Here is a 21,128-nt window from a genome sequence, read left to right on the forward strand (position 1 = left end):
TACACTTCACGGTTAAGTCACGGTTCAGGAAAATAAAAGTATTGAAGACTCGTTACCTTGGCTACAGTGTCCAGATTTTCTCAGCACAGAAAGTTTCTTGTGAACAGAGAATGCCTGTCTGTCGTGTAAAAATAAAATAAAAACACAATGAATTCTACTTTAGAGAAGAAGGAGGACCACCAGGTAAAGATATTGTTTGTTTGATAATAATTAAAGACGGAAATACACGGAATAAGATTTTTTTTTAAAGAAAAAACTCAAATCTGTCAAACGGGTTTTAAATAGTCGTCAAGTCAAGTCAGGTATTATTATCTAACTATAACTAACCTCAACAATAATAATTAATTACTCAGATGTCTTTTTATTCTATTTGTTTCCTGCCTGTTTATTTGACCATCCCACGGCACGAGGGAATTCAGTCGCCATGACAATTTCGTATCCTAGCTACTGCTAGGATTATTAGGCTATTAGGCCTACTTCTACAACCTATGCTACTACTAGGCTAGGCCTACTACTGGTAAAGTAGGCGTGATGCTTTTTAACGTTGAACGATGCCTAATAGCTACTTGTCTTTGAATATCAAGGTTGAAGATGGCCTGTTCCCCACTGCTGTATCAGAAGAGGCCAGGCATAAAAGTGGTCACTTAAAACAACTTTCTGGACAGAGCAAGCTCTTTCTGACCAGGCCTGGGCAGAACTGTCCTGACAGACCAGACCTGCATGCAGATTCCATTATAAGGAACAAGGCTTTTGAGCAGTGAGTTTTATTTAATAATATTCCATTAGGCCTACTGTTGTTGGTCACAAACAAGGTGTCTGTAATTCTGTAAAATACATTTAGGCCTGTTCCTTTTAAGGAATTAAACAATTAAGGCAAACATATTCTCAAAATCTACTGCTTTACCGATGATGTAAATGGTAGGCAGGTTTGTGAACTATCCACAGCCCTCCCCTGAGACACAGAGTGAATAGACAGAAATGGTGTCATCTCATAATGAGCATTATAGTGAGGAACAATTGTATGAAGATAATTTGAAAAGTTCAACCAAGAACTCATACGGAGTTGTTGACTTTGCAGTTTTTCAAAGGGAGAAGAGGCAATGAGACAATACCAGTTTGAGAAAGCTGTAATCTGCTACTCCAAAGCCATGACTCTACAGCCAAATCAGGTATTGTACTGGGGAGCGTGTCGATATTTCGACATAACATTTGTTCTACGTCCCAGTATTTTGACGTGGGTGAATGTTAACCTGGTGAAATACCTTCCGACGCATGTGAGTAGCTAACCTGCCGAGGCTGGTGAATGTTAACCTCTATGCCTAAACCTAACCCAAACCTCAGTAACCCTGACGCTGGTGAGTAGCTAACCTGCCAATGCCCCCTGTAGTCAAACTAACGGGAAGTAGAAATAGCGAGATTTCCCCATTGTACTGTTCTGTGACAGAACCTGACTGTTTCCATTGACAGCAGACATAACCAACTAGTACCTCCACGTTTTAGCTTAGGTCAGAGTCACACAGGAATATTTCACCTGTGAAGTTAGATGGTTATTAGGTTCTAAATTGGGGGTCGTTCTCATTTTTATTGCATATAATAATCTACCCCCACCCCACCTCACCACATGGCTACTTTATATAGCTCTAGAGCACATAGCAATGAACAAAAGCTGTTCCTTTGTTTTTGGACAAAAACAATGTCAAGTGACATTGATGGTGGTGGGTAACCAACAGTGACAATCCAAACCTCTTCCTGAGCAGCATTCCCCTCATAAGCTCACTAATAATTCTACTAACATGTTGATGTAATCTTTAAGACTGTGGTTCTCAAAATGGGGTCCAGGAACCTTTAGGGTTCCTTGAGGGCATCCAAATGAATGCTTACTTACAGGTCTGTGTACAAATAGGGGTCCTTTTGGTTCCATTATTCCCCTCATAAGCCCACAAATAATTCTACTGTTGATGTAATCTTTAAGACTGTGGTTCTCAAAGTTGGGTCCAGGTCAGGAACGTTTAGGGTTCCTTGAGGGGATCCAAATGGATGTTTACTTGTACAAATAGGGGTCCATTTGGTTCCATTGGTTTACGAGGCTACTTAGAGTTATGGATGTCCTTGAAATAAAAAAGGTTTGGGAACCACTGTTTTAGGATAATACTAATGTACCGTATGTTGTTACTGTCCTGCATTGTAGAGCCAGTTATATGTGCGACAGGCAGAGGCATATCTACAGCTGTGTGACTTCCAGTCAGCAGCAGCTGGTTACAAACATGCCAGCGTCCTGGAGCCTGGGGACTTCCACATTCGCATGGCCTTTATCTATTACCTACAGGTCAGTCTGCTTGGATATCTCCTTATCTCCTTTCCTTCAAGCTAATTCTAATTCTCTGTTGCAATTGTATTTTATGTTTATTCTATTATCCAGACAGAGCATCTTCCAATGACTGCAAGAGCAGAATAAGATTAGATTGATAAGATTTTGCTTCAGTCAGCTATTCAGGCTAGAATAAGATAACAGTGGCTGCTGCAAGGTTGAAAGACCTTACAGGAGTAAAAGTAAATATGAAATAAAATAAACAAGATACGTTTATACTCCTTGACCAGCAACATTAGGAGGAAACAAGAGCAAGGATCCAAGACCAAGGGTGGAAGCCACAGTGGCCACTAAGTGTTCTTCTTACTTTTCTCATGCCTTGTTTGATGATCTAGATCAGGGGTCTTCAACGTTTTCAGGACCCCTTTTTTGAGAGAGAGATGAAGCAGGGACCCCTACAACCTTTTCATAGATTCCATATAGTTTCATTGTTTGACAGCACAATCATCATTGTATTTTGGATTCATGTCAATTTGTCTTTTCAGATGACGTATTTAACCACATGAACCATGAAATAGCCGATCTACAAGATCAGTAGATCTGCTATTTTTGGCTAAAGTTCTCAGGATATGGAAGCTAGGATTCAAGTGGTTAATACAAAAACAGGAGAAAAAGGTTTCTATCACCCAACGATTTGATAATGTTGATTATGTTCCAACTTGTCCTCAGGGTCAGTGTTTGTTCGACCGGGGTCTGTTCCTGGAGGCTCTGGAGTCTTTTTCCAAGGCTGTTGAGATGAAGCCCCACTGTAGAGCCTACCAGATAAGACGGTGACGGTCTTCTGTGCCTTTGTCCCTTTGTGCATTTTATTTTCCTTAATGTTATTCTTGTTTATGTGCATACTGTATGTGTACACATTGTCATGTGATGCTATGTGTTGTGTTGTGTTGTTGTGTATGTCTGGGATGTCTCTGTGTTGTTTCAAGTGATCTAATGCCACATAACACAGACAAAGCTCCCTAATGAATCTAAATCAATCATCAATGCAATCAATAAATCAAGCAACCAAATGCATGCTTTTAGGTTTGTAGTTGAAGCTACAGACACACGCAAATTCATAACAGCACCATGACCACATCTCAGCCAATAATGCCTCTCTCCTTACCACTTAAATAATATACTTAAACAATACATGGCAATACTGTAACTACTTCAACTGATACATAATAATTTTTCTCTCAAACACACACACACAGGTCTGATTCCCAGACTGCAGACCTTTATACCCTCAGAGCCCGGCTGTACATGAAACTCAACCAGGTCTGTCTGTCTGTCTGTCTGTCTGTCTGTCTGTCTGTCTGTCTGTCTGTCTGTCTATCTGTCTATATCTGTCTGTCTATATCTGTCTGTCTGTCTGTCTGTCTGTCCACACAAATACACATCCACCTGATCTGACTGCATTTTTTCCTATCTTGCCTTTATTCATTCAGAGAGTGACATGTCCACTTTGACGGCCGGGCTACACCAAAAAACGCGTGCGTATGTGTGCACTGTCTGTGTGCGCTGTCTGTGCGTGGGCGAAAAGCCCCTGGCTACACCAAGCAGGGAGTATATGTGCGGGAGACCAGGGAGTCTGTATACAAAACGCATACGCACACGCACAAAATAGAACCGATCCTATTTTTAGGGAATGCGTATCCGCGCTATCCGTGAGCCTGTTGTAGCCGGCTGAATTGATATACATATAGATCTTTCCAAACGCGCACGCCCACGCATAAAAAGGCTTGGTGTAGCCCGGCCGTGATAGTAGGCTAATTTGTAGTTGTCTTAATGTGGCTGTAGAAATTCAGGTCTGAGTGCATGACTACACCAAGATTCTGTTTGTGGTTTGTTCTGATTAAATACGAACGCTGACTTTTAATATCCTTTCTTGGCTCCAAAAACAACTACTTCAGTTTTGTCTTGAAGATTCTGGCACCTGCAATCGATTTGTTCAATGCACTTACCCACTCCAGTGGTTGTATTGGACAGATAAGCCCCCTTTCCCCTGCAAGGTGGAACCAGAACCTTCAGGAACCCGAACCTATTTTTTTGGTTCTGGTGTTGTTAATATTGCACACGGCCCTGGAACCTTTTTTCGGTCCTGCTCCTGAAGTAGAACCAAACTTGAGTTCTGGGAACCTATGGGCGGGGACAGCAGCACTGCTGCTCAGACCCCGGTTAGTTCTGGTTATATGGAAACAAAAGCAGAACTTGGTCCCAGAACATCACAGGTTCTTGAAAGTTCTAGGCTCTGGAAAGTTCTGGTTCTAGTTCTGGGTCGGCCCTACACTGGAAATGGGGCTTCTGTCTGGTGATAGGGTTATGCAAATGTGTTAACTTTGTCGCCTACAACATAATTATGTAAAATATTGTGGCATTCTCCATTATCTCAGCAACACTGTATCCTCTATCCAGGTAACCCAGTGCTACCATGACGCCAAATCAGCCCTGGTGTTGAACCCGACATGTCCAGAGACCATGGCTCTGCTGTCTCAGCTGGAGGAGAGGAGTGAGCGGCTCAGGCAGGAGGCGGTCAGCAAAGCCCTCTCTGGGAAGCTCCCAGAAGCCCTGTCCAAGATCAACACAGCCCTGCAACACCTGCCTGAGAACGAGCGCTACTACCTCTTCAGGTGATCCTGTCCCAGCATGCACTGCTGCTATGTTGTCCACACACAATTCATGTCAACGACTGCAGTGGTTCTCAACCTGTGGGCCGGGACCCCCAGGGGGGTCCCCAGATGATTAACTTAATGTGCAATGTTGTTTTCTCACTCGACAGTAAACAAACCAACATAAAGTTAGGTTGTATGCACATTTCTAAAGTGACAATTTAAGGACTTTTTAATACCTCTAACATGACATATTAATTTAACATTGGCCAAATTGTCAAATATTAGAGGCAGAAATTGTGAAAATAGCAGATCTACATGCTCACAACGCCTCGCGTTGCGAGGCGCTGTGAGCGTGTAGATCTGCTATTTTCACAATAGAACCGTGTTATACAGAATGTGCTCGTCAGGGCGGGGGTCCACAGTTCAAATATGATTATTCTGGGGGTCGCGGCCTGAAAAGGTTGAGAACCACTGAACTACTGCATTTGGATAGAATCCTCTCCTCTCCGACTCCTCTCCTAGAGGGATTCTTTATCGCCGTTTGAAAGACTTCACAGCGTCCATCGAGGACCTGGTCCTGGCCATAGAGCTGAGTGAGCGGAAGGCTCAGTCCGGAGACGGCCTCTTACAGGAAGAGCCGAGAGGCGTGCAGGAGGAGGCCCAGGCCCAGCTGGTTCTCACCTACAACGACTTTGCCGTGCAGTGTTTCTCCAGGGGGCTCCACCCCGAAGCCACGCTGCTCCTCAACAAGGCCATCCAGGAGGAGAAGAGGGAGAGAGGCCTCTACATGAACCGAGGAGGTGAGAATGACGTGGGGTGGATGGATGATGGAGGGCAGAGCACTGGGCAGTATAATGGTAGATGTTCACTGTTAAAAGGGATATTTCACTTTAAAAAAAAACTTTTGGTAATTTTATCGTCTAATCAGGCTTTTATGAACACCCTGAACACTGTGAACAGTTTTTAATTTTCTTGATTCAATATTTAGATATTTGATGTAAATGTTACCAGGCCCTACAGGCCCAGGGCCTCTCTCCACACACACCCCATTGTAACTTCAAACTTCATTTTAACCATGATAGATGCATTAGAAAAAAATAATGGGTGTTTTTAATGAATCTATCATGGTTAAAATGGAGTTTGAAGTTACAATGGGTGTGTATGTGGAGAGAAGCCCTTCCACTGTAAGCTGTTGAAAGTGGAATATCCCTTTAAGCCTAATTTATGCTACATCGCATGACGCATCCAGAAAATAGCCGACCTACAAGCTTACAGCGCGTTGCGGATGCGCACGCGTTGCGAGCTTGTTGTAGGTCTGCTATTTTTGGCGATTTTTTAAGCATGAATCTTAGAGTCTAATTGTCTCTTTTAATCTCCATCATGTAAGTGTTGCTGAAGAAGGTGACACAGACTACCCGAAGCTCACTCATTTTGTTTTCTTATCTGAGAGCATCTGCTAAATTCTAGTGTTACTATTACTATTCTCAAGTATTACCCTAACATATGTATTATTATTCTTAATTCTCATTTTCATCACAGTACCGTATATCCATTCATAGACATTAATACAGGCACAGGTTTTATTTGGTGTGTGTGTGTGTGTGTGTGGTCTAGATTGTTTCTTTAAGCAAGGGGAGTGGAGCTTTGCGCTGGCTGACTACCAGCAGGCAGAGGAGATGAGTCCTAATGATCCGGCCATCTGGGCCCGACTTGCTGTTCTCCACAACACCATGGGCTCACACAGCTTCCAGGAGAGGTCAGACACGCATGCACGCACGTATGCATGTACATGCACAGATAGGGCTGTCACAATTATTACATACCTGTAATCGTCTAATCGTGATTATTTGACATAATCGTGATTATCTTTCATAATCGTTTCCATGTCGAAAAATTTTCATATATTTTTAAGAAAGTCAAAAATAGTGGAAATAGCAGATCTACAAGCTCACAACGTGTCGCATCGCGACACGTTGTGAGCTTGTAGAGCTTGTAGAGCTTGTAGAGCTTGTACAAGCTTGTAGAGCTTGTAGATCGTCTATTTCCACTGTCAATGTTCTTTTTTAAGTAAAGTTGTCAAATATGTCAGTAATTTCATTGTATATATTGGTTATGTGTCATATCTGCCATGTGCAACTTCAAAGCCTACAAGCCAAACAGAAATGTAATTGTCAACGACAAAAACACAATCGCAATTATTTGAGAGAAAATTAATCGTCATGTAAAATGTCATAATCGTGACTGCCCTATGCACAGACATGCACATGCAAATGTAGCAGGGGTATATATAATATACCTGCTACATGACGCACACACAAACACACTGACATACAATAAGTGCAGTACGAATATTTGCACAGGTTTGCCTTCAGAGAAATAAGATGTTGAGGCTCTAGGTTCCGGTCAGTCTCTCCCTTCAATCCTGCATTCTTAATCAGCTGTATGTGTTCCTTTCCCGCCTAACATAAGGATATGTATAATATATAAAAAAAAAAAAAAATGTGTCAAAATGTCTTTAACAAAGGGACATAACATGTAACGATATTAATGAAAATGCATTTAAAGGAAGTGAGTGTTACAGGTTTTTGACACAATAAAGTATAAAAAAAAAACATAAGGATATGATTGGTGGAAAGCCACCTGGTCCTTTTGGGGGTTCAGAAATGTAATTATTTTGTCAGCTTCCCTGTCCTCAATGTACATACTGTAGTCTTAACATTTATTTAGCTTTTTTGTTTTTTGGTTTGTGTGATTTTACTTTATTACTTGATGTGCAATGTGATTGTTAAAAAAAAAGAAAACAGAAATGAGAAATGGATGTTTTTTTAGGAAGAGTTTATTCTTCAAGCAGAGCATCCTCTACCAACTTTTACTGAGACTCGTGTGTAAGCTGAATTTTGTTGAAGATTGAACACTCAGTTTCCTAAATAAAGAATTGCAAAAAAAGAATATGTGCACACAGGGAGTCCAGGTGGCTCAGGGGTAAAGTTACTGTCCGCAACTGGGGTTCATTTCCCCCATGGTGTCCGGGTGCTCCAACAAACACAATTAGCTGTGTTTGCGGCTGAGAGGCTGGTGGGCAGGAGACTGTGATCATTGTCACATCTCACATAGTGCATCAGTGACTCTTATATTGTCGTTGTCGGGTGGAAACCTCGTATCTCCAAGTTTCAAATTTGTACGTTCTTTCGCAAGTAAAGCCCTGCTTCATCATACAAGGCCGTCACACAAAAGTAGTGAAAACAGCAGATCTACAAGCACACAACGCCTCGCCGTGCGAGGCGTTGTGTGCTTGTAGATCGGCTGTTTTCACTAGTTTAAATCATTTTTTAAATGATGAATGCAAAACGAACGGTTTTGGACATACAAGGCTTTCACCCGACAACAACGACGTATCGGTTGGAACTCCTACTCAGTAGGGAATGGAACTAGTAATAGCGTGTTTCTCCATGTGTTACCGCTTCCCAAGTGAATCTCGTTACTGTCTCCCTCCCAAGACCAACAAGTAGGGGTATGTGGGGGGAACTTGCGATTACTAAATTGGGAAGAAAAAGTAAATTAAAATTATGTCATTTCAAGCAGTACATCTTTCTCTTGCAATTGACTTCCAGTATTCATATCCATATAGGCGGTTCCAGGAAGCAGCTGACAGGTTTTCACTGGCCATCAAGTACAACCCATGTGCCAGTCTCTACTATGAGAACAGAGCCAAGGCCTTCCACAAAGTACTCAACCTGCAGGGGGCGATGGAGGATACCATCAGCACACTGATATTGGACCCCTCCAATGATGAGGTACCAAAACTTTGAATGTTAATTTTGTCTCTGTGTGTGTGTGTGTGTGTGTGTGTGTGTGTGTGTGTGTGTGTGTGTGTGTGTGTGTGTGTGTGTGCGTGTGTGCGTGCGTGTTTGCATTTTGTGCATGTGTGGAGAATAGATTTGTGTGTAAACGTGTGCTTGTACTGCATGGACATGTAATGTACAGAGCTAATCTCACAAACTGCTGGACCAATCAGTAATCGTTCACATATGTTACATACATACTTCTTGAAATATTTAACATGAATCTTATAATGAAGTCAATGGGGTCTTGCCTTTTGCCAGTCCACCATTGTAAATACGAATGTGTTTTCAACGACTTGCCTAGTTAAGCCCCAGGGGGGTCCAGGGGAAAAATCTGCCTAAAATGTATGCCCAAATTGGAACAGTTGTGGACACAAAACTACCATGATTGTGGCTACTCTTGACTCACCAAATGTCAGCTAACCCCTGAAAATTCACAAATGCAGTGTAAAACATCACATTTCTCTGACCAAATTGTCCTGCTGTGATCATTTACCAAGGAAAAGATGATTGAAAAAGAAATGGAAATTTTGCCTTCTGAATAGTGAATGAGCCTCAAGACCTCATTTAAAACATATATAGTGAATAGAAAAATTGTTCACCAAGGTGTCACCAATTGATAGGCAAAATTGTATGAATATATTGCAAACTATGTAAACTCTACAGATGTTTTAGTGAGAGTAGTGCTGTAATATTAGTAATGTTAAAGTATAGGGTGAAAAATTATAAAAACGAGTAACAATAAGTAGTAATAATACTGTAATAGGAGTAATGTATGGATGAAAAGTACAATGGCAGCTGATTACTATGCTGTAGGACCACTGTAACAATAATCAACAAAGAAATTGTAGTTTGATTTGGTCTCTATTGATTTATTGACATTTATTGACAGCTGTTCAGAGGTCAACACCTTTTGCCCCCGCCGGCGGGGGCAATGGGGCTCAAGAAAATAAAAGTTATTTAGAAATACTGTTCCTACGAAACAGTGTGGGCTCGCTCGTGACTATATTCTGCAGCGTGCTAACTGTCATGTGAAGCTCAACCAATACTCCAGCTAACACCACTCCCTCAATTGCTCCTCGTTGGCTAAGGGCCCTACCTTTGTGCTGCCGTGGCGGAACTTGGTAAATAAATAATGAAGATAACATTGTGTTCTCGCCTTTCAGGCGAGCCCACTATAAATAAGTGTTGATCATGGGATCCGCGTGATTTTATTTGTGTGTGTCTGCATGTGTGAATGCAGTCTTGATTCTGTGAATGTGTGTTCACACGTGTGCACATCATGTATGTGTGTCTTTGTGTGTGTAGGCGCTCACTCTGCTCCTGAGTCTGTCACCAGGATGCTGTGTCTCAGACATACTGTCCGGTGAAGCAGGACAGACGGTCAGACATCGGTTAATGGACAGAATCAAGCCCTGCTGCCCTCCAGGTTTTACCATGATGTCAGGAACTGATACGGCCAGGTAGGTTGTTATGAACTAACTTTAAAAATATGTTTAAAAATGGTATACATCATGGGTCTTCAACAGGGGGTCCGGGACCCCTAGAGTTACTACAGAGGGTCCTCCAAATCTTTGAGTGATAGTTTTTTTTCTATTAACCACTTGAACCCTAGTGTTCATATTCTGAGAACTTTAGCCAAAAATAGCAGATCTACAAGCTGCGAGGCGTTGTGAGGGGGACTGCCCCATAGGTCGAACTCCCGTTGGGTCGAACAGCGTCAGCAGGTTAGATAATCACCTGCGTCACGGTTACTGAGGTTAGGTTTAGGGTTAGGGTTAGAGTTAGGCATAGTTTTACTGAGGTTAGGATAAGGGTTTGGGTTCGAGTTTGGTGGTCGATCCAAAGGGTGTTCGACCTAATGACATGTTACAGCTGTGAGCTTGTAGATCGGCTATTTTCGGCAAAGAGCTTTAGTGTAGAGGGTAAAAAGAGCAGACTAAGTACAGAGTGAAAGGTCAAGTTTATTAAGTATTGACGGTTCAAGTGGTTAAATATCTGAAAACACACATTGAAATTAATCCAAAATACACTGATGATTGTGCAGTCAAACGATGAAACTATATGGAATCTATGAAAAGGTTGTGGGGATCCCTGCTTCATCTCTCTCTCAACTAAGGGGTCCTTGACCTGAAAACGTTGAAGACCCCTTGTATACATCTTTTCAAATGGTTCCTTGCGATTATCTTCAAGACTTTATTTATCATAATATGTTTATTATAGTTGCTAAAATCCAGAGCGTTTTTTTATAATTTACTCATTTGTCCATAGACTGTGCAGTGAGCTTGAAAGGATGGCAGTGGCCAATGAAGACACAGAGGAGTCAGTCTGACCGCCAATCAGAAGGTCCATCTGAGTCGGGGGAGGAGATCAAGCCAAGTGTGTTGCGCAGGCAGGCAGAGAGTACTTTGCAGGTACAAGAGTAGAGGGACATTCTTACAGTCCTAGAAGTGGACAAACATGACTGTATTAAATATTGCTTTAAATAAAGCAATTTTCTTAGTTCCAGCTGTTATTTATGAAATCATATTTCAATTCTGTGCGTGTGTGCGTGCGTGCGTGCGTGCGTGCGTGCGTGCGTGCGTGCGTGTGCTTGCGTGCGTGCGTGCGTGCGTGCGTGCGTGCGTGCGTGTGTGTGCACGTGTGTGAAGTTTGAGGGGACAAATGTACAGTACACCTGGTTCTTTGGACTTCCAATCATATTTAATTCATATAGAATCATGGTGTATTTGCAGCATCTATGTAGTGGATGATGGAACTCTTACGCTTTCCATTGGTTGCTTGGAATGTTTTTTGACAGGAATAGAAATTGTTGTTGCAGTTCTATTCTAAATGAGAAGAATGGGTTAGAATAAAACTAAAAAGGAATTTCTATAATATATATATACAGTATAAGCAGCAACGTGTCCAAGCACAGAGAAGATAAGGTGACTACCATGTGATAATGAAGAAGGAAGATGATGTAGAAGCGTACAAAATCCACAATTTGGTTGTTCACAATGAGATTTGAACTCCTGCTATATCCAGCATTGGCCAGGTTATTGTATGGCTGAATAGGCTCTCTCTACCCCTCTCTCTCCCCTGGATGCATAAAAAGAACAATCTACATTTGTTCATAATTCTTATTCGGTTGTCCAGCAAGTGGCAGTAGAGACTACTATGTTGGTACTTGGAAGTAATAGAGAGTGAATGGTTCTTAAATGTGATATCCACTATGAAAGTTGCACCTACTTATAAAATGACTGATAGTACAAGGTTTACAAATTTACAAATGTACTGTTGTATGACCAATGGGTTAATAATCAAGTCTGACTGTCTAAATGACACAAAAAAGGAAAAACTAGGAATGGATGGATGATGGATTTTTACAGAGATAGGCAGAACACATGGTACGTTTATTTCCACAAACAGCCAGATTACTCTGTCTTTAGAATCTGTCACTTTTATTTGTTTGCTCTCACTCTACTTTGATTCTTCTAATTGCTATCAAATGGAACATCCCCACAAAATGAACATGACATTCCATTAAGTGAGAGAAATGCAATGATAGTAATAGAATATTTGATAGACCATGCGACACAAGTCTTAAGTATATTCTCAACGGATTAGTATATTTCCACAGACGTTGAATGTATTGCTGTTTTGTTTGTGCCATATACCAGTGGTTTGCAAACGGACAGTGTGCCATGAGACGTCCTGACATCACACAATTGATTTACGGAATGTCTATCTGTCCACCGTCTGTCTGTCTACAGTACTCTGATGTCATAGCACTGACGCCACATACTGACATACTGACACAGAACACCATACGGTATATGGGCATAGGACATGGAACACCATATATAGGCATAAACGGGTGAAACAGTGCCGAAACTTGACATCATTGATACCGCTGCTTGTACTGCTTGCCGCTTGTACTGCGCAAGCGTCCCCGCCATGGTAACATCCGCATGCTGAAACAATGCCCCAAGGTCCTAGTTAGCCTGGCGTCGCTCAGACTCATTCACACTGCAGAGGGGGTGGATGAGCACAGTCTGGCCACACAAGGCTATAGGTCCTAGCATCAGTCATTTATGCACACTCATTTTCCAAAACAGAAAATTCTATACCTTTTCAACCTGGAATCATTATTTCTATCATATCATATCATATCATATCATATCATATCATATCATATCATATCATATCATACCAGTAAGACTCCATAATCGGGAGATAAGCGACCGGGAGGTCGCATACACAAATAGTCGTAGCCAATCAGGAGGGAATATGGGAAATGGGACAGATCCATGTTGATGTCATGACTTTAGAGATACTGTGTAGCACTTTGTGTGATTTTAGGCCAAAATCTGTTGCAGTGTCCAAACATTTGTTTTGCAAAAGAGGGCCAAAGTGAAAAAATCAGGGGTGGAGGTTGTGATTTCCCATCCAAGGAGTGTGTGTGCAAAGTTTGGCATTGATAGGGCCAACGGTGGCAGAGTTAAGAGTAGGGGCAAAAGTGTGACGTGATGTGACGTAACGTAACGTGACGGACGGACAGACAGACTGACTGACTGACTGACTGACAACAGACTGGCTGACTGACAGACACACAGCCGGTGGAGCTTTTCATAGTTTAGTAACCATATCATATCATATCATATCATATCATATCATATCATATCATATCATATCATTACTCTTATAAATGTAATACATTTAGTTTCCCATAATGTTTTGATATCATGTGTTGTGAGCTTTTACTGCAGATGTCATTTTCACTATGGAAACGGCATTCGGGTGTACCTTGAGCTTGAGACTTGCCCTTTTGCCCAAAAGTTTGAAAATCTAGCACTCTAGAAATTGCTGTCCAGGCATTTTACACAGGGTTTTTGTTTTTAAACTGCTGTACTGTACTATATACAAGAATACAGTCTACCATATAAACAGTCCATGAATATCTTTATTATTACATGGCTGTTTATGTAATAACTATTTAAGTTGTACTTAAGGTTTAGTACTGGTTGGTATTGTCAATGAAAATGTGATATCAGATCATCTCTGACTGTTTTCTAAGAGTCAGCTGACCCTTCCACTGACAACAACTGTGGCAACAGCTGATGGAATGAAAGGAGTTGTCCAGCCACTCACAGATCCCTTGCCATAGAACGCACCCAAACATACCAAGCATACCATATATTTTTGTTGTAATTACTACCGTGTAATGGTTTCTTTCTGTTTAATTGAGTCTAATGAAAGCTGATCTTCTTAACTTGGTCGGCCGCTGTTTTCAGTAGCCTGTGAAAGGCATGCCAAATATGGAATACTTGGAGCGAGTTCTCTTCCACTGGTAAAGAAAGTAATTTTTTGTATTTGTTCAGATGTATTTCTTTATTATATTTAGATACCCACCAAGATTCCATTCGGCCGTGGAATGTAGGTGCAGACGACCACGAAGAGACGACCACGCTCAGAATGTTGTCAATCACCTTGTGTTGACACTGCTGTTCTGCAGCGTGGCCGGGCCGGGCCGGGACGAGCCGGGCCTGTTTCAGATTCAGAACTCTGTGTGTGTGTGTGTGTGTGTGTGTGTGTGTCTGCTTCTGTGTGTGTGTGTGTGTGTGTGTGTGTGTGTGTGTGTGTGTGGGCCTCGGACCCTCAACAAAGTGGTGTGGGACAGACAGTGGTCGTAAAGGAGCTGAAAAGTGTTTCACACTCGTGCAATAAAAGGCTCGGGTTACCGTCCTGTCAGGGATGGGGAGGTGCAGCCAGCCAGGACGCCCAGTGGCCCGCCAGGTTTCTCAGCCCAGACAAAAACACCTTTCTCTGGGCACAGGAGCTGGTGGCTTGGCCTCGGCTCAAAACATTCCCGGTGGATGGGAGTTTCATTCACATATTGGCCATAGACTGTTTTGTCTATAAGGCGCGCGCAGCGCACGTTTGTAGTCTTTGGGTAGTGTTCGGGCAGGTGACGTGCGGCAAACGCACACCCTACGTCCCGCTGAGGTGAAAGCGGAATATGGGATACCCGGCACTGGAATTGGATTAGCGTTGCCAGACTGGGCTACCTCTAGTGTGTTTTTAAATATGTGCCAAGCAGAGATTTTGTCAATGGCAGACTTCTGCTGAGTCTGTTTCACTGGACTGTATTATGATAATGACTGTATTTATTTATTTTAGCCTTATCTACTGTATGTAACCCCTTTGAAGCACGAATAAGTCTGCACCAACAATGCAAATATTTTATTTTCAAACTGTGAAAAAATGTGCACCAAACCAGCCCAGTTAAAAAAATAGGCCTAGCAATATACAGTACCAATAAATAAGCAATATATACATAAATAGTTCAACAAAAACATTATAGAATCTCAACTGCATGGAAAGAGAATAGTGCCAAAGTTGCTTGGTCAGTGAACTGGAATTAATAGACAACTGTACACCTGTTGCCTCAGAAACAAGGTGTTGCAGTCAGTTTACCGGCCAATATCTGGAGTTCTACACCGTTCAAACATCTGATGCACCAGTTGACATGTTTGGCACCTCAGGGATACATGAAGAGAGCAAAATGATTTTTTTACAGTCTCGTAATTCTCGTAACCGCATAGTTCCTTTCTCTGAGAGAGGGAGAGATTGAAAGAGGAAAGGCGGAGAAGGGAACAGAGAGAGAAAAGGGAGCAGACGAAGGATCTCTCCTGAGGAACATTTCAAAATACAATTTATATATTTTGGAGATATAAACCATCTGTTGGTTTGTGCTACTCACAAATTTTCCAGTCAGTTTTACTGGCTTGACTCTTAAAAAAAAGTCCTTCTCACTGTGTTCTTAGTGGCTGTCTGTCCCGATGTCTGCACAGGCATTTTAGATAGACATCTATGTCCTTATGGCACAGGAGTCTGATTTGACCCTTGTTCTTGCCCATAAGTTCTATAGCCAACGGCAGAAACCAAGTTTGTTTTCGCCCACTGGCCACAATAGCTGGCACAGTCCAAAATTCACCAGCCACCGTCATTATTTTACCAGCCAAATATGATTTTTGGAATATACATAAAGAAATCTCCAAATGATGGTAGGTTGTCTGCCAAAGTGTAAAGCAAGACTCACCAGCCGCACGGAAAGATTTACCGACATTTGGCTGATGACTGTGTTAAATCCCCTCGCCTCTTTGCGCTCAGTCTTTAGAATGAAGACTTTCTACATTTTGACCAGCCAATATGTGCGACCTTAAGTTTAGAGGTCCTCTTGTGACCCTGAGGGGTCACTTCCAGCCATTCATCTCCTTCAGCTTGCTTATGGTGTTTCCCTTGACAGGCGTTGACGGAGGGTTGTATAGAGGTAGAGTCGGGGTGCTGCAGGCTCGGAGCGTGGGAACTGTCCAAATGGTCCGAGTCTTTTTTGTCTTCTTCGTCTGCTTGTTCTTCTCCTCCTTTGAAGACCCGGGGGACATAGACTGGTAATATGCAAAAGAAAATACAGTTAGATTAGATTAGTTAGATCTCCATATTGAATTTGTTTGTGTGTTTTTTTTTTTTTTGCGTGAATCAACGGCCTACTCGATCATACTACAACATCACACAAAAGTAGCAGATCTGCTGGTGACGGGTTTCGGCACTTCCATTCCCAAATGGCATCAACGCACCCCCATGATAAGGGTTTCTATTTACTTTAATGCTACAGTATATGTATAGCACGGTAATGACGTAAATTTCTCACTTTAACTGCATTAACCCTGGCGTCCCTATTTTGGGCATGTCATAAATAATTACAAATAAAATGACATTCACAATGTCTTCACAATATTTCAACATTTCTTGAAAATAGCTACAAGCTACAAGCTGCAATCTTATCCGACTAAAGGTGCAACTGGCACACTTATTGGCACTCTTATTGTTATTTTCTGCAGTTTAGCCCTGCTCTGAACTGCTTGAATCACTGCTGATCCTACTAACACATCGAGATCGATTATCTCTCCTTTCTGTCTAAGAGATAAAAAAGGGGCGTCACATACACAGCAGCAGAGAGTCCAGCAGCTGAGCTTGGCCGCGTTCCGCTCCGTCCCAGCGTAGCGATTCTTTTTGGGTAGCAGCAGCACGAAGGACACAGCCAGCGACAGATGATAGAAACTGTGGACATAGGCATAATCCCATTCCTGTATTGAGGGGAGTGAGAATTTGGCAAGTCAGTGGACAATGCACTTACTAAAATGCATTTTAAGGCTTTCAAAGCTGGTGCCAGATCTTAAAACTACAGGTATGCACACTTAAGTGGTCAACCTTCTCAGTAGGAACTGCAGGGTTCCCACGGTCATGAAATTCCTGGAAATATTTTGAAATTAGAAGAATATTTTTCCTGTACTGGAAAAGTTTTAGATCTAGGGTCCTGGAAGGTCCTGGAAAAAATAGTTATGCATTGTCTTTGGTTATTGATTTTGTTAATACCTCTGAAATGACAAATTAAAAATTGGCCAAATTGTCAAATATCAGAGGCAGAAATTGTGAAAATAGCCGATCTACATGCTCACAACGCCTCGCGTTGCGAGGCGTTGTGAGCATGTAGATCTGCTATTTTCACAATAGAAACGTGTTTTACAAAATTCCTCAACTCTTAGTGCTTGTCAGGGTGCCGGTCCCCAGTTAAAATATGATTATTTCGGGGGTCACAGCCTGAAAAGGTTGAGAACCACAGGCATACACTACCTGTCTGTGGGCATTGCGCACATAGGAGTAAGCGAATTGTTATTGAGCTGAATTATTGTTATATAGTCCTGGAAATTGGGTTAAATATTCTGGAAAAGTTTTGGAAAAGTTTTGGAAATGAATTGGTAAAAATGTGTGGGAACCCTGGAACTGGCAGTTTACATGTTGTACTGAATGTTTCAGTCTAGTATATAAGGTACGCTCTTTGGAAACGATGTTCCTGTAAATCCATGATTTAATTCTATGCAAGTATTTAGCTCTGGTGTATGGACTGGGTCAGAGGTACAGACCACACTTACCTCAAAGTAGAAACGCAGCATCAGAGCTAGAGCTCCAAAACAGCATCCTGGCCCCACCTGCTGAGTGTACACACTCTTCTCTGGATACACAGCCCTGATCTCCTTCATCTTCTGGAGCTGCAATGACAGACAACAATTGGCTGTGTGGCCTATTGCTCCTGTACAAATGTAACCAGCTGGACCCTTTGTATATTTGTACACTCTCTGAGTTACAAATGGAAACGTTTGACGGCGGATTTTCGATGGAATGTTAGATATTTCAAAATGGCCCTCACCCACTTGACCGTTATGATAAAGACAGCTGAACCGATTGGTCCAGCGTAGATTCCGTAGCCCCAGCGGTCCTGGTATATCCTCACGGCGATGGTCAGCACTCCAAACATTGTTATACTGGAACGCTTTGGCTCATCGAAGTCTCCGAGAGCTGGGACAGAGTCCACAAGTATAGATTAATACAATAGGTGTATAAACGGTAATTACAATGTCAGACATAATGGGATGTCAGAGAGGCACATACGATGAGCATAACAATTAAGACCAACAGTTCCTCTGAGACTGTGTGTGTGCGTGTGTGTGTGTGTGTGTGTGTGTGCGTGTGCGTGTGCGTGTGTGTGTGTGCGCGCGTGTGCGTGCGTGCATGCTGTGTGTGGGCGTGTGTGCTTTTGTATGAAAGCCTGATTAAAAAGCATGTGTGAACATATGTGAGAGACCGTCGCGGACACGACACATGCTATCAACAACTGCTCAGTCACACTGCACCCGGTTCAAAGAGAGTGCAAGAACCACAAGAATAATAGAACAGGTACACTGTGAAATCCTCAGTGTCCATTTAACACTGAGAGTGGACAAATGTGGTTCCATTTTGGGTTCCATTTGTACAGTAAATGAACACTCAGATGTTACAGTTAGGGATGGGACGATAAGCGATATTACCATATATCGTGATAAAAAACGATTTATCGTATTGTGGAGATTTAATTTATCGTGATATCGTCCTCTGTCATGCACTGGGATCAATTCATCTTTTGTTTGCCGAGCTGTATATCCGGTACCACTTAAACCCTCTATAATATACGTACTTGATTGATACAGTCTTTTTTTTTTCACTCTATCAAATGTCTTGGCCGATCTGAAAGCTCACAATGCTTGTAGATCTGCAATTATTTGGCAAATATTCCGGCCCATGCAGGATAATGGGTTTTGATTATCGCGATAATATCGTAAATCGCGATTCCTTTTGTCATAATAATCACGATACGAAATTTCAGTGCAGGATGTTACTGTCTCATCAAAGAGGTACTAGTAGGACCCATTGGATGAACACTTTGTTGAAAGGATCAGACCTGTGAACTTTCAGATACTTAAGAGTCCTTCTTAACAACTTCCCCACTTGTACACCTCATACATATTTGTTGTTATGTGCCGTACTGTGTGTTTTTTCTACTCACCTATGAGAGTGACCCACATAGAGAGAGCAGTGCCATATACACTGAAGAATTCCATAATGTCATACTGCATGAAGCACAGGAGGGAGAGGCCTGGACTATCACATGCATGGTACATCTGTTGAAGAACAGAAATCTTCAGGAGAAAGTGGCATACAGCAGAATAATAAGTGATCACAAAAATGTGGGACAACCCTTCAAAAACTAATTTGTGATGCAAAAAAACGAGTAAACAAACAAATTAACAATACTAATAAAAGGATACTAAAGGAAAAGCATTTAGCCGTTTTTACCACCACTGTTTCTACCTATCAAATAATAAGATGAAGATGAAGTTGTCTGGACCATTGCCCAATTGAGTGACGTATTTCAAATTATAGATTTCAATTGTTTCCCACTTATACTAAATCAATGAAAAACAAGTCAAGCATGGCATCAAAATATCCACATTGACAACCGTATTTAATACCATATCTCAAATCTCTTGTGCTGTTCTACCTACACTGACTAGAGCAGTGGTTCTCAAAGTGGACTCCAGGGACTCTGTGGGTTCCTTTAGGGGGGTCTAAATGAACCCATACAAGACTGTAACTCTGACAGTGTACAAATGGAACCAAATGGACCCTAACGGGTCCATTTGGTTCCATTTGTACACTGTCAGAGTTAAGGGGAGACCTTGAAAGGTAAAAGTTTGAGAAACACTGGAGCTATCTCATTGATACAGAGACAGTGTTCTCTCCTTCTCCCATTGCTGGTGGAGCTATACGCTTACCGCAGTGAAGAACATGGTGAAAAAGTACACCATTGCTAGTGGGGCTTACCGCTGTGAAGAACATGGTGAAGAAGTACACCATGCTGGTGGGGCTTACCGCTGTGAAGAACATGGTGAAAAAGTACACCATTGCTGGTGGGGCTTACCGCTGTGAAGAACATGGTGAAAAAGTACACCATGGCCTCCATGTGAAACCCTCTCTTGGCGGCCACGCTGGCTGCAGGCAGAAACACCAGGCTGCTGATGGTAGGAAGCAGCAACTTAGCAATGAATGCACCCATGGTGGACGGCTGGCCAATACAACAAGTCTTGTTAAAAGGAATCTCTGAAGGTGGGAAGACGTTAGTAACCAAGATGAGAAGATTTTATCGAGCTGAAGCCTTGTAGAAAGGCAGATATATCCTCAGGTTTGCAAGCTCCTTGTGGAGTGAGTTTAGAATGAGAATGCATGGACGGCACATGTGTGCTCTAGCTTGCATTGCGATGAACATACAGTCAGCTGTCTTTGCAGGCCCCTTTAAAGTTTAAATGTCCCCCAGCTAATCACACAGGCATGGCCCAGTGAGGGCAGTGAGGCCTGAACATGCAGTATCATCGTTGGACAGCTGTCTGCATGACACGAGTGGGGAGAGAGGCAGGGAGAGTGCTCACATGCCACAAGCATTGTGGAATATTTGCAGTGGGGAAAGTACTCAAATTTTTCAGTTAGTAAAAGTAAAAGTTATGAATGGCCTATTTAGCTTTTCAAATCTTTTTAAAATGTGCCCAAAAAAAATAGCCAATCTAAATTCACATGTTCACAACATGTCGCAATATGATGTAGTGTGTTGTGAGCTTGAAGATTGGCTACTTTTTAACATTAAACATTGGTTTTGTTATAATACTCTAAATCTACAAAGTAAATAACTGTGGTGGAGTAAAAATAAGCCTCTGAGATGTAGTGTAGTATAAAGTATTGAAAAAAAGTACCTCAAAATTGCATGTACAGTACTTGAGTAAATGTACTTTCCACCACTGTCCACCATTTGTGGAGTCTTAAACGCCTAGGTCAAATTGTAGTTCCCATAATTATACTTCTTAATGTGTGTTTTATCCATTTGGAGAGTACCAGATGCTTGGTTTTCAGTGGCAT

General features: G+C 42.0%; 2 protein-coding genes across 2 annotated transcripts; one reads left to right on the plus strand and one right to left on the minus strand.

The window, feature by feature from the left end:
• Positions 1-147: 147 nt before the first annotated feature.
• Positions 148-11,136, plus strand: LOC308295461 (tetratricopeptide repeat protein 16-like; the record flags this gene model as incomplete). The annotated part of the gene is made up of 11 exons (XM_080738511.1): positions 148-183; positions 1,089-1,169; positions 2,189-2,326; positions 3,038-3,138; positions 3,565-3,628; positions 4,766-4,980; positions 5,485-5,762; positions 6,577-6,718; positions 8,591-8,756; positions 10,113-10,267; positions 11,076-11,136. 11 exons carry the CDS (start codon positions 148-150, stop codon positions 11,134-11,136), a joined length of 1,437 nt encoding a protein of 478 aa, XP_080594637.1.
• Positions 11,137-16,042: 4,906 nt separating this feature from the next.
• On the minus strand, positions 16,043-20,277 carry mymk (myomaker, myoblast fusion factor; the record flags this gene model as incomplete). The annotated part of the gene is made up of 6 exons (XM_080738085.1): positions 16,043-16,234; positions 16,793-16,933; positions 17,780-17,896; positions 18,055-18,203; positions 19,228-19,342; positions 20,143-20,277. 6 exons carry the CDS (start codon positions 20,275-20,277, stop codon positions 16,043-16,045), a joined length of 849 nt encoding a protein of 282 aa, XP_080594211.1.
• Between the last annotated feature and the right edge of the window lie 851 nt (positions 20,278-21,128).

This window comes from Nannobrachium achirus, assembly GCF_963921795.1.
Source record: "Nannobrachium achirus genome assembly, chromosome: 12".
NCBI lineage: Eukaryota > Metazoa > Chordata > Actinopteri > Myctophiformes > Myctophidae > Nannobrachium > Nannobrachium achirus.